General features: G+C 38.7%; 1 protein-coding gene across 12 annotated transcripts in view; it reads right to left on the reverse strand.

The window, feature by feature from the left end:
* The window catches only part of HERC1 (HECT and RLD domain containing E3 ubiquitin protein ligase family member 1), a 291,819-nt gene that overhangs the window by 7,247 nt on the left and 270,349 nt on the right, over positions 1–14,223 (reverse strand). For 11 of the 12 annotated variants that reach the window (XM_077128149.1, XM_077128154.1, XM_077128157.1 and 8 more), the window contains 9 exons: positions 13,545–13,700; positions 12,631–12,753; positions 11,497–11,599; positions 9,686–9,855; positions 6,981–7,119; positions 4,987–5,156; positions 2,870–3,039; positions 2,418–2,583; positions 575–651 (listed from right to left, as the gene is read on the reverse strand). In XM_077128149.1, coding sequence (XP_076984264.1) covers positions 575–651; positions 2,418–2,583; positions 2,870–3,039; positions 4,987–5,156; positions 6,981–7,119; positions 9,686–9,855; positions 11,497–11,599; positions 12,631–12,753; positions 13,545–13,700 — 1,274 coding nt within the window. The remainder of the gene's footprint in view (positions 1–574; positions 652–2,417; positions 2,584–2,869; positions 3,040–4,986; positions 5,157–6,980; positions 7,120–9,685; positions 9,856–11,496; positions 11,600–12,630; positions 12,754–13,544; positions 13,701–14,223) is intronic. The other variant, XM_077128158.1, reaches the window with a different exon arrangement.

Genomic DNA, 14,223 nt, shown 5'->3' on the forward strand with positions numbered 1-14,223 from the left:
TTAGTCTAGACCTGCACTGTCCAACATGGCAGTCGTTAGCCACATGTGGCCATTTAATAAAAGGGTAGGTAAATGGTTTATTAATCCTTAAACTACCTGTTCCAGAATGCCCTATTTCCTAAAATAATTTAATTTATCATTTATGTCCAGAAATAGGATCCAAACTTCAAAATTTTGCAAATATAAAGGATAATATGTGCTTGCAAATACTAAGTACTATGACTTGATAGCATAATAAAGCTTTTCAATGAATTTTCATGAGAAAATTATTTGAGATGAGGCCATATGGACCTTCAGAAACACACAAAAAAATCAGGTTTCATGATCAAATATGAGTATTCCTCTATTCCTCTATATTACCATTGAATTGGTCCCCAAATAAATACATCATGATGATACTGCCTCAATTTCTCATCTATAAAAAGTTGATAATTAACAGCATTTACTCCACAGGGTTATAATAATGATTCAGTAGAATAGTAAAATGTATCTGGTATATAATAAGCACTCAGTAAATGTAAGCTATTACTATTATTGTTGTAGACATTCAATAAACACTTGCCATCTGCCTTACCTGTCCCTATTGTAACCCACTTCTGCAGTAGCATTGGGAGAGGGTATAAGTAGGTCAACTATACCAGTTTCAAGTTCCTGTAGAAGAAAGAAAACATTTTTTTTTGAGAAATTACAAATGCATCATGAAAACGAACAAATTACATTAAAGGTTATTATGCTGAAAAGAAAATAATTTGAGGAATTTATAACTTTAATGACAACCAGCCATCTCTATTTTAGTTATTTTTGTGGTTTCAATTTAAAATTAAATTAGGAAATCCTCTAAGGGGGAAATATTCTAAAAACACTATGCTCAGTGAAATAAGCAAGACACATAAGGACACTTATTACATGATATCATTTATAAGCAATGAACAGAAATAGCAAATCCAAGGAGATAGAAAGTAGATTAGAGGTTCACGGGGGATGGGGGGGGAGTGCTTTTTTATAAAAATAAAGAAGTTTAAAAGACGAGAAATGAGAAAATACTTTTAATTCAATAAAAATGGGCACATGAATTATCAAATTTGTGGGATATGGCTAAAGCAGTGCTTATGAATGTGAGGTTTATCCTCAGAATGCAAAGTTGGATCAAAATTTGAAAATCAATGAATGTAATTCACCATACGAAAAGTTTAGAGAAGAAAACTATATTATCATCTCAATTGATGTACACTTGAAAAAAACTGAACATCCATTCATTATAAAACTTTTCAGAGGGCAGAAATAAAGGGAAACTTCCTCAATCTAATAAAGGCATCTACAAAAAATCAATAGCTGATAGCACACTTAATGTTAAAAGACTAATGAAATCTCCCTGAGACCAGGAACAAAGCTTCACTCTCACCATGTCTATTCAACCTCATGAGAGGTTCTAGTTAGTATAATAAGGCAAGAATGACGATGCACAGAGATTGGAAAGGAATAAACAAATCTGTCTTTAGCCACAGAAGAGATCTATGTAGAAAAGCCTAAAGAATTTACAAAAAAGCTACTAGAAATAATAAGCAAGTTAAGCAAGGTCATAGAATACAAATCAACACAGGAATCAGGTTTATGTCTATATACTAGCAATGACCAATTGAAAATCTGAAATTACAAAATAAGACCATTTAAGATAGCATAAAAACATGAAAAATTTACCAAAATATGTGCAAGATGTACACAAAGACAAGTACAAAACATTCCTGAGAATAATTTAAAAGACCTGAAAAACAGGAAATATACTAAGGAAAGGAAAGGAAAGGAAGGAAAGGGAAGGGAAGGAAGTCACTTTGCAGTATAAAGAACCAAGATGAGAAAGTCAACCCAGTGCAGGACTTGGGGTATCTATAAACAAGGCCTAGTGATATTTCAAATAGACTTATTTTAGTGACAGGATTTATTTAAAAAAAAAAAACAAACCCTAATACTAGGCAAAGCTGAAAGAGTCAGAGCTGATCTGGAAGCAGAGCAGCTACTATACATCTTAAAGTTATAACTGATCCAAAGACTTGTTTTTCACCCCCCCTGGAGACTAGCAGTTCTACTTTGTTCCAAAAGCACTAGGATATCTGAGCATGCACAAGGGCGGTCCTGGATATGTCACTTACTTAAATGTGAATATGTACCATTGTTTCCTCTGCCAATATCAAAGCACAACAGATTGCTACACACTGGGTAACAATTTATTTACTCAGTAATTACCTTCACAAAGCATTTCACAAACACTTATTATATTTCACCTATACATGCACTGACTTATATGAGGCTCACAAACAAATCCTTGGTACATTTATAAAATCACCTGACAGAGTGATCACTAGAAACAGCAAAACAGCCACCACCTGAGTGGCACAGCAGGAGACACTGCATTAATATACCTGGCACATCTCTGTGATTGTGTCATCAAATACTCCTCCAGCGTCATCAGCCCCTTCTCCAACCAGCTTAACCTTCCACGCTCGGGAAGGCAGTCGGAGGTCTGACGCATTCAGTTTAACAACTTGTCTTGCTATCTGGACAAAGATAGGCTTACACTTTCGTCCCCTTTAAAAGAAAAAGAGAAACGAATGAAATAAAACTCTCACTAATTTCCCCAAATCACTACAAAGATCAATTGATAGTATCTCCCCATCAGTGAACAAACAAGCTTGCTTATTAAGGGCCAAACACTCTATCGGAGGCATTGTAAACCACACCGGGTATTAATGTAAGTACTGTTACTATCCCACTTAACAAATGAGGATGCTAAGGCTTTCAGGGGATTAGTTAGTAATAATGGTCATCAACAAAATTCCAGCTAGTTACTGAAACATACACACAATAATCTAACCTGGTTGATATCCTCTTGACAGTAATTTGAGGCCCATAGTTTTTGCCCTGAACCATGGTTTTTCCTATGGAGCGCACCATTGGGAGGGTGTAGACTCTCGGGGCTAACAAAGGCCGAAGTTGTCCCTGTACGATGCCCCACGTCCCAGCATTATAATGAGATGTACTGTTCTGTAACAGACAGTAATGTTATCAGAAACAGTAAAATCTAAGGGTTAAAGGAAATGACACTTCTCATTTTTAGAGCATACATTATTTTTGAAATGCACTTTAAAAATATAAACCTAAATAGTACTATTAGTAACTTTAAAAAATACATATTTTTTTTGATAATAAAGTATGACTACCAAAACATCTGGAAAATACAGAAAAGGACACACACGCACAAAATCAACCATAGGCCTACCATACAGAAATGGCCTATGAACACTGATTATTTCCTTCCAGTTTTTTTCCTTGTAAGTATACATACATTTTTTACATTTTTTGAAATTTGAAATTTGTTATACAATTTCAGCTGTTTTTCTTATTTAAATTTATATCACAAATGTTTCTCCAACTACTTACAATTTGTTAACACTCTTTTTAGGGTTGCACAGTTTTCTGTTGCTTGGCAAATTATGTATTTCCAACAGTGATCTGTCAAATCTCTTACAGTGCCCCCATGACTGTGGGGTTTTTTTGTTTTTTTTTAATTGACAAAACAACATACAAACACAAACATTCTTAACATAGGAACATTTCATACTTGGTGTACAATCAATGGTTCACAATATCATCACATAGTAGTATATTCATCACCATGATCATTTCTTAGCACATTTGCATCACTCCAGAAAAATAAATTTAAAAAAATAAAAAATTCAAACATACCACACCACTTTCCCTTTCTGCTCACTGACCACTAGTATTTCCATCTATCCAATATATTTTAACCTTTGTTCCCCCTATTTTTTTTCTATATCCCTTACCACTCCCTTTCATTGATCACTAGTATTTCAATCTACTCAATTTAACATTTGTTCCCCCTATTATTTATTTTTTTATCCATATTTTTTACTCATCTGTCCATGCCCTGGATAAAAGAAGCATCAGACATAAGGTTTTCACAATCACACAGTCAGATTATAAAAGCTATATAGTTATACAGTCTTCTTCAAGAATCAAGGCTACTGGAACACAGCTCTACAGTTTCAGGCACTTCCCTCTAGCCACTCTAACACACCTTAAACTAAAAAAGGGGTATCTAAATAATGTGTAAGAACAACCTCCAGGATAACTTCTCAATTCTATTTGAAATCTCTCAGTCACTGACATTTTATTTTGTCTCATTTCTCTCTTCCCCTTCAGTTGAGAAGGTTCTCTCAGTCTCTTGATGCTGAGTCCCAGCTCATTCTAGGATTTCTGTCCCACATTGTCAGGGAGATTTATACCCCTTGGAATGACTACGTTTTTTGACCAACAGTTTTACAAACTGATACACATTGTGGAAGGCATGCCTACATATTCAACAAATAAACAAAAATTGCCAGCTTGCCTTCATCTTAAATTACTAGAGTGTTCTATAAAGACAGTAAATTCAGCCAAATTTACCTTATTTTCCCCTCCACAGGACCCAGAATGTTCACTTTTATGGATGACAAGAAGTCTCCTAAATGTTTTTGATTCATTTATATAACAGTCTCAGACTGTAGTGCTACCAGATTAGCGTGCTGAAGTTTTAAAATCATGGATTATGGGTACATGGGTGGTTCAACAGTAGAATGTTTGCCTGCTATGCAGGAGACCTGGATTTGATTCCAGAGCCATGCACCCAAAAAGAAAAAGAAAATCATGGATTAGACTTTGTAGAACATATATGGTTAGCCATTCTTTTTTGAGCTTCTGACAAACCAAAAGGTACATGAAGACCATGTTGTGTCCAGCAGTATGATCACCAATATCTGTACTATCCGTAAACCAGCAATAAAACAGAAACAGAATTGTTGCCTTTTCTACCGCTCTTGAGTGCTAAAGAAGGAAGTGTTGGCCCTGGAAGAATTTTCTGAAGGCCAAGAGAAAGGCCCTGTGACCTGGTGAGCAACTTCACTGGCAGTGCTTACTAAGCCAGCATATTACCTGGTTGTTGGGGCTGAGGTTCAGTAGCCTCCAGGATGAGTACATGAGGTCAGAGAAGTGGTAAAGCAGCCGGAGACGAGCCCTCACTGTGTGGATGCTCACCTCCCTCAGAGCTCCATACTGTGGAGGTACTGCATCGGGCAGGCCCAGCTGCAAAGGCACTGACACACCTGGCACAAAAACAAATGGGCATGTATAAAAGAAAGTACATTACTTTCATTTTTAGTATTCTGAAAAATTTTAAACACATAGGAAGTTGAAAGAATTATGCCCATACCAACCATCTAGATTCAGTATAGGACTTAAACAGTTCCTCTGTCTTCCCCCCACCCCAAAGCTAAATTCTTCCTTTCATTTTCGATAACTGCTATCTTCACAATAACACAAGGTGTTGTCCTGGACCAGATAGGCAGTTCTGGAAAATGGAAGTGGGAAATTTAGCAGAGTCACCTCCCCACTTACAAGGGATATGATAGAAAATGGCCATGATAGAACAAAAGATATGGATACATTATTCATGAAGGCTTTTATTGCAAGAATAAGAGTTCTGTAGAAGCAAAGACTACAAGGACTGCACATACCATGCATTCTACCTTCTTAAAAAATACACTAAGGAATAAAAATGTGATACTCAAGATACAAGACATTTGAATTTTCTATAAAGATTTGTACAACTCAATTCCTGGAGGTAATATTACCATCGTTAACAAAGGCTAACATTTATTGAACACACTTTCTATGTGCCTGATGCTATTTGAAGAGTTTTACAAGAACTGGTTCATTTGCTCCTACAATACTTTGCAAAAGGAGCTATTATTACTTTCATTTTACAGACAAGGAAATTGAGACTCAAGGTCACGCGGTTCATAAGTGGAGGAGCTAGGATTCACCTCGGCAATGTGATTGCAAGAGTTTGAACCGTTAGCCACCAGTGTGTACAGTGTGTACAGCCTCTGTCCTGCAGTAGAAATGAATTCCTCTGGAAGCTGAAGAGACCCTCTGAGTCCCTGAAATTGTCAGTAACATAGGTAGCACTGCTCATTTTGAATTCTGTTCACTAGAAACCATCTCCCTGCTCATCTGGAATCTACTTAGCAGTCCCATTTCACTTTCCTAGAGTATCCAAAAGGAAAAAAGCTTTATGGGGAGTTTATGAAGTAGAAAGATTAACAAAAAGGAAAGAGGATGCTGAGCTCTCAAGCAACAAGGTGGCTTCATGGAAAATTCCAGAGCCTTGAATACCAAAGGATGGGAGAAAAGGCTTGAAGCCTTAGATAAGAAATAGCCCAAATATGAAAAACTGCACAAGAACGATAAATGTCACGCTTAAGGTAATGGTTACATTTGTGGAGAATGGGAGATGGATCCAATCAGGGAAGGTACACCAGTTGGATGTTAAGTACACAAATACACACAGTATTTTTCTCTATCTTTTTTAGAACTATAAGGATTTCATAGTAAGTGAAAAAGAAAACAAGCAACAAAAGGTTTAGAAATAGCCTACCAGTCCTGCTACATGCTGGAGTAAAATGATGGCAATTTTATTTGCTGTGTCAATATAGAGACAATATCATGTTTTCAAGTGGTTAACTGGGGTGAGGAATTTGACTATTGGTCTCAAGGCTTTTAATCTTTTACTCCTAACAGCGGGCCTTAGAAAACTGTGATGTATCACTTCTTTTACATATACATATTTTAAAAAGCTCAGTTACTGCTCTGAAATGAAAAATATTTGCTTGCTAAAGTGCTGTTTCTTCTTTGATGGAGTTGGGGTGGGGAGCAGGCAAAGAGGATTGCTTCATAATGAAGTCAGCAGGAAAACTGCCTGCTGTGAAAGTGTTTACAGTGCTGGTTGCACAAAGAATGCTTTGGTTGTATGAGGGAAGATTTGCTGGCTTAGGGATGCCCGGATGTAGTCTGAAACTGGCAAGAAGACAGGACAGCTGGGTACTGTTGAAAAAGAGGCTGCGGGAACATGACATTTCATCCTTCACCTGGTGCTCTTGGTGGGACAGGTGGCGCTGTCCATGCGGCACTGTGGCAGCGGCCAGCAGAGATCTGCCGAACGTTTTTCCCTTGTAGAACTGTTACCAGAGTTGGTTCTCGGACATGGTTGGTGTGGCCTAGGCCAAGCTAGGAATCAATTACAAATAAACAGAGGTTCAATTAGAAAGAGGAAGAAAGGAAGCCAAGATAATGAAATTTGTCTTATTTGGTAGTAGATATAAGTTAATGAAATCTGTAGCAAGCAACATCATCAAAACAATGAAATAAATTCTGATTTTCTCTATCATAACAGCCTCCACAGCTCAGACTGTCTGCCTCTTAAAAATGAAGTTGCAATGAGACCATTCCAAATCTAGGAGATGAGTCTTAATGACTGAACACATCCTTGGATTCCACTTCTTGAGAGGGAATGAATTCTTAGAAAATTAAAAAAGAACAGAATGATCTGTAGAGCTTTTATCTAAAAATGATGCCTTGATTTTAAAGATGGGCTGATTATGTAACAATAAATTTATATACAGAAAAAAGATACAAAGAAGCAGATTCTTATCTCTTAATTTCTCTTCTTAGGGTCAAACTGGGATACCCATAGGCACCTCAACATCATCAGGAAGGATCATGTCAAGGTCCTGTCTGGGAACTCCCAAAGGTGTCATTAACATCAACTCTCCTCTTATTAAGACAATGTGCAATCACAATGATGATCAGCTTCCCAATCTGCTGACAGAGTGATGAGGAGACCACAGAAGCCATATTGAGGCTACTATGAATAATATTGGACCTTATTCTTAAGGAGTCTGGCTCTAGGGTTACCAGACCCAGAGAGGATTTATGTAGGAAGGGGAGGTGACTCTGAACATGGGGTTGAAAGCCACTGCTTTTGCAGTCATCTCAGACATCTCCCACCAAGGTCTCTCCCTCCTCCACAACAGGAGTCAGAACATATAAATCTCTTGAGTCTTTTCCCAATCAAAGCAAGTGTGTGTACACCATCAAATGATAAAATATAAAGTATTATTTAATTCTTTCCATTTTCCAGAACTGATGCTCCCTGAACCTAATCTCATGTGTGGCTCCTTCCAAGAGCGAAATATTTCAGGCCCTACATACCTTACCTTAGGGGAAGCAAACCTCTATCATACTTAATTGATTCAGATTTGGTCTGCTGGCCTTCCTTGTTTTGGATTTCATGAAAACAAACACCTACCGATTCCCATAATTTCACATTTTTGAGTTGAAGAAATACTATCATCGTCATCATCAATGGCATCACCAATCATCAATGGCATCATAAGGGCCTCCAGATTGCAAATCTGATGGTCACTTCCTTGACCTCATCTTAGCTTACCTCTTGGAAGCACTGACACAATGTGTCATTTCTTACTTCTTAAAACATTTGCTTTTCTTGGCGTCCACCTTCCTCCTTGGCCTCTGCTGACCAACATTTAGATGTTCATGTGCTCCAGGCCTCAGGCCTGGACCCCATTCTCTATCTATGCTCTCTCTAGGTGATCTCATCTGGATCTCAGCTTTAAGTACCACAAATTTGCTGAGGACTCCCATATGCATCTTGAGTCCTCAGCAGTAATCTTACTTCTGGCCTTGAGGCTCCTCTTGGCATCACTACCTGGTGTCTAAAAGGCACTTCAAATATAATTTGTTAAAATCAAGACACTTGATTTTAAAACCAATTCCCCCATTCCCCAAGAAAAACCTCCATATTCTCCCTTTTTTTCCCATTTCAGTAAACTGTACTATCAAACACCCAGTTGCTCATGCCAGAAACCTAATAATCATGCTCCTTGGAATAGAAAAATACTGTAGTCATAATGATGATGATAATAGCAAATACTTATATAGTGCTGCTTACTATGTGTCAGGCACTTAACAATGTGTATAATATTTATTTGGACACAACCAAGAAAGAGATGCATAACTGGGCTGTGGCATAATTTTATTCTTGGCCTGATGGCTTAGTCTTTTTCATTCCCTCCCTCACCATTTTGGCACGTCCGGTTCTTCTAGACCTCTGAATTACAAGCCTCACCCGGCGACTAGAGACCGCAGCCTTGTCTCTCTACCCCGTTGGCCTCCTCCTTATCCCTCCACCCGCCCAACATCCGCTGCTACAAGCACACTCAAAAACAACATCTCTCTGGTGCCTACAGACGTCACAGTCACCCCATCCGTCCTCCCTGTGTGATTGGCTACCCTCCCCTGGAGTCCACGCCCTAACTCCACTTCTCCTCAAACTGTATATAGTCCGGGGCTCACCGAGCCTCGAGATCTTTAGCTACTGGCGGCCCTGGCATAAGCTTCTACCAATAATAAAGCTACCTTGCTTCATGCCTTAATTGACTCGGCCTCCAGTCCTTTAGACCCGCAGTGGTCCCCTGTGCGCGCGCCTCCGACCCAGACCCTCGAGCTCGAGCCCCCTCTGCGCCTGGCAGTTCTACTCCCTGGACCCCCTCGGCAGGAGGAGTGGACCCTCGCTAGCCTAGCGGGACCGGACTCGGCGGAGTCTCACCTCTCCCCGCACTGGGCTCTCAATATAATCAAGCCTGCGGAAAAGTGATATGCTTCTGGTATTGTGGTAGATACTTCAGTTTCTTAACTTATCCCTTTCCCAAATGAAAAATGTTGTTGGATTTCTAGAAAAGGAGAGAGAGCAGCAAGCAAGATCACTATTTACCTGCCCTTCTGAATTGCTCCCCCAGGCATAAACTTCTCCAGTAGATGCCAAAGCAAGTGTGTGCTCAGCTCCAACTGCTATGTCTTCGATGACCACTCCAGCTAGGACAGGTACCTGCTGTGGTCTGTTGTGATTGCGAGCACGACCATCAGGCAAGCCTATCAATCGATCTAAAAAAAAAAACAGGAGGAAATGTTATGGATGGCACAGAACAGTCCTTTTATGTTTCCTAATGAGGCATTTAACTTTTTATGGCGGAATGGCAATGACACACATAACTCACTGGGGCAAAAGCTACTATAATTCTGGCAATTCATTCATTTTGAGTGAATAAAAAGTTCAAAACTATTTCTTTGCAAGCTGTCATGGTCTCCTTTATTCATTAAAAAAAAAAGTAAAATTAAATAGAAAATCAGTAGCCTATTGCAAACCAAGTGGCTCTTCCAATACTCTAATATTTGAAAGAATTGGCACATAGTTCACAAAGGCCCTTAAGTTCCTTCTATCCCCAAAACGATGCCATTCAACTTGTCATGCCCTCAAAACTACCACCCAACCTTTGCTGCCAAATTTCTAAGTGCAGGCCAGCCACTGCTGCTCCACATCTACAGGCCCATTTGGCTCAGCCACTCCCTGCAGCCAATCTTCTGCTCTCCTCACTGTACTGAATCGGTGCTCTCAAAAGCCTTGTGTTAGCTTCCACACCTACTGCAATGGTTTCTTCTCAGGCTCCAGTCCCCAGGAACTTCATATAGCCTCCTGATAACATGGCCCCAACCCTCCTGAACCATCAGAAACTCTATCCTATCCTGGCTCACTGATTACCTAACTCAGTAAACCTTTTGAAGTCCTCTCATCCAGGGCTCTTCCTGTGCTCACCTGTCCTTTATTCACATTCCTGAGAATTTTATCTTCTCTTTTCTGGCATGGGCAGGCATCAGGATTCAAACCCAGGTCTCCGGCATGGCAGGCAAGAACTCTGCCTGCTGAGCCACCACGGCCTACCCTATCTTTTTCTTTTTTCATTCTTTACTTTCCTCTAGGTTTTTAAAATCCTATTAATGTGGCTTTAAATATACAGTTAGCATCCCAAACCTACATCTCCATAACCAATTTCTCTGGAGTTTCAGATTCAAATTCCCAGTAGATTGCTAGACAGGTCCTCTCAATTCAACATGACTAAAACTAAAACTAAGAGCTCCTTACCTCTTCCCCCAAACCAGCTCCATGTCCTCAGCTAGTGGCATCAGTCAAGACTAGAAATTTAAATCATGTTAACTTTTTCCTCTTCCTCACACAGGTGCCTCAGTCATTACCACTTTCCAAAAAGTTCCACTTAAGAGGGAAAAAATGTTGCCACGGAGACCCATTGTGTATGCTTGGGTCATGAACATATTCAAGATTTGAACCCTGAATGCCTATGAATTCCTCTAATTCCTAAGACTTGAACCCAAACCCCTAGAAGGGTTGGTGAGTGAGGCAGGATGCAAAGGAGTTCAGTGGTCAAGGCAGAATTTGTGACAGCGTAGCAGAGGCCGCTAGGACAGCAGGAAGTCCCTTGGCAGGGACTCTTCTGCCAAGACTGAAGGAGCTGGCATAAGGGGCTATCGCTGAGGATGGGATTTGCCCTACAAAATCCATGAAAGAGGAGAAGAAAAGTAGCTAGTAAATAAGAGTCATAGTGGTCACTCACTACCCAACCAGTACAGAAAATGACTCAATTCAGAGCACTTTCTATAAAACTGTAAGCAAAAGTTTCTATCATCCACGTATATACAAAATAAGCAATATAAGTTGGAAAAATGCCTTACCTTGACCAAAGGTATATACATGACCATCTTTGGTCAATGCAACAGAAAACTGAGTTCCACAGGCAACCTTTCTTATTCCAATTCCACAAAGGACATCAACTTTCTGCAAAATAAAAGTGTAAGGCACAAACTTCAAAAAAAAAAGCCTTGAATTCACCTACCTAAGCCAAACGGTCAAGGATTACCTCAAGGACTATCTTTCAATAAAAACACTAATAGTCACCTACCTATTTCCATCCAAATCCACGTTCTTAAATGTTCTTTTCTCCTACTTCTATAAAACTAACCTGAATTTGGGGGAGGGGGTGACTAAATTGCCCTGGACTCCATATGAAGTGAAAGCATTCTTCTAGGTAAAAGAGACCAAAGAGAATCTCCTGGTCTTTTAAAGAAGATCATGTAAAGCTTGCTCCCTGTTAGTTCAATTTTTTCAGGTTTCAGAGCTGACAAAAACTGCTTTCTACAATCCTCAGAGAGGGCTTTCCTGGCTCTCTGTATCCCTAGCTGAATATTCACCAGTCTAGCTCCCAAGTTGTCATAGATTAAATATGATGGTAAATCTGAAGTTGAATACAAATTGATATTTGTAAATCTCATTGCTCGTTAAATATGTTAGGAAAATTCACATAAAAGAATTGCATAGGAAATCTTCTGCAGAGCCAAGGAACCTTCTATCATGTGAATAATAGCTTCTTAGCTTGTTTTATGTACTTGGATTTCTTCATATTGTTTTTGTAAAAACAAACATATCTATTTAATTCAGTGGTAATAATAAGCTGAAATGGCAGCTGCAAGCAGAGAGTTACAAAGGGTTGTTTATGGTTCCCTTTATAAGATGTCCTGGAGATATGTTTCTGACCACTACTTCTTCAAATGGGAGATGTTCCCACAGTGTTCAGCCTTCCATGGAGAAAGCGGCTTCCCCTTGCAATTTTTATACCAGTGTAGCTATTAAAGGCTTAATTAAAATCAAGATCTAGAATGCTGGACATTCAAGAATAAGGAAGAGAGCTTCTAAACTTCATTACAAATCACCAAAAATGTTAAAGTTAAATTATTTCCAACTGAAAAGAGGTACTGACATACATGAAAACTATTTATGTTATCTGAAAATAGATTAAAGAGAATACTGACCTGAGGGGAAGACTTTGCAGTGGAATTTCCTAAGCCTAATTTTCCATAATCCCCATCTCCAAAAGCCCATACCATGGAACCATCTGTTGACACTGCCAAAGTGTGGTTTAATCCACAGGCCACCTGGGAAAATAAGAGTTTTCAGTAAGGCAAATCACAAGACCTTGTTCTCTAGGATCTTTTACCTCTACTTGTGAAAAACTTGGCTATGCTTCCAAAGAATTCTATTGGCTTCAGGGCTATCTTCAAATTTTTAACCAAATTTGTCAAAAAGAATTTCTAATATCCACAAATGAAAAAAATAACTTTTTTTCTTCAAATTGAGATCTTTCAAATACCTATGGCCAACTCAGAATCAGAGAGCCCGAAAGATAAGAAAAAAGTAAATATAACTCAAAAATACCCATTCACATCATCAGGCAGTCTAAGGAATGATATAGAAATAGATAAAAATATTTCTTTGCTAAGAGATACTTTCAAAGCATGTAGGACAGGAACAGTTGTGGCTTAAGAAGAGTTATTACTAATGTTACTTCAATTCAGCTATCTATCTCAAGGCCACCAGACAGAAACAAACAAACAAACAAAAAAAGGCACTGTTTAAAGGTTTTACATCAAGATGTAAGAGTACTTTATGGAGTGGGTTTTAAAAATACACACATCCTAAATTATAGGATTTGTTTGTTTATTTGCTTATATGACATCTGACCTAAAATAAGAATTTTCATATTGGGAAACATCAGGAAAAACATATCCATTAGGCCAAACAAAATGTATATAAAGCCAATCACAACTGGTGACCCTGGTCTTCTTGAAAGGAGACCACACAGGAGAAATAAAAAAACTTCTAAGTACATACAGAAGAAATAAAACACTATAATCAGATAGAACAATACTATTGACTCATTCCATGCCTGTCCAATCTGATATCCCTCCAAAGCAGTCACCCTCTCTGGAAGTTTTTTGTTAGAGGTGTTTCCAAGACCCAGACGACCGTAGTCACCATTCCCAAATGTAAACAGTTTGCCATCTGAAGTTACTACTGCTGAGTGTTTGAAGCCACAAGACATCTACAGAAAGAACCAAACAGAAAAAGTTTTAAGAAGGATTACTAAGAAAGAAATCTGCCATTGTTGGTTGTCAACATAGTAATACATTTGAAACAAACTCCACTGAACACAACTTAGGAACTTTAAGACCAGTATCTTCTATCTATTCAAGTGGCCTTCCTGCTCCCCCAGGTCTGATCTACCCCACTGTCCTCAGGAAGACTAAGCCAAGCTGCATATCTTGCAAGAACTGTTGCTCGTCTTCAGCTGTGTAGAGATAATTTAAACTAAATGAGACAATGGTTGGAGAAATTCTTTGTAATCTAAGGTGTTATGCAAAAATTTGTTGGTGTTATACAATTTTACAATACTATTTTAGATCACAAATTGATTCCAAAATTAAATCACTGAATTTGATTTTACAAAATGCAGGCTTTGTAAACAAAAATGATAGACTGAAAGCAAAACCCATTTATTCATGTATCAAGAACTATTTGGTAGGAGCTAAACCCCACAGTGTTTCTTCCAGCTACCTGCAGCACCC

This window comes from Tamandua tetradactyla, chromosome 14, assembly GCF_023851605.1.
Source record: "Tamandua tetradactyla isolate mTamTet1 chromosome 14, mTamTet1.pri, whole genome shotgun sequence".
NCBI lineage: Eukaryota > Metazoa > Chordata > Mammalia > Pilosa > Myrmecophagidae > Tamandua > Tamandua tetradactyla.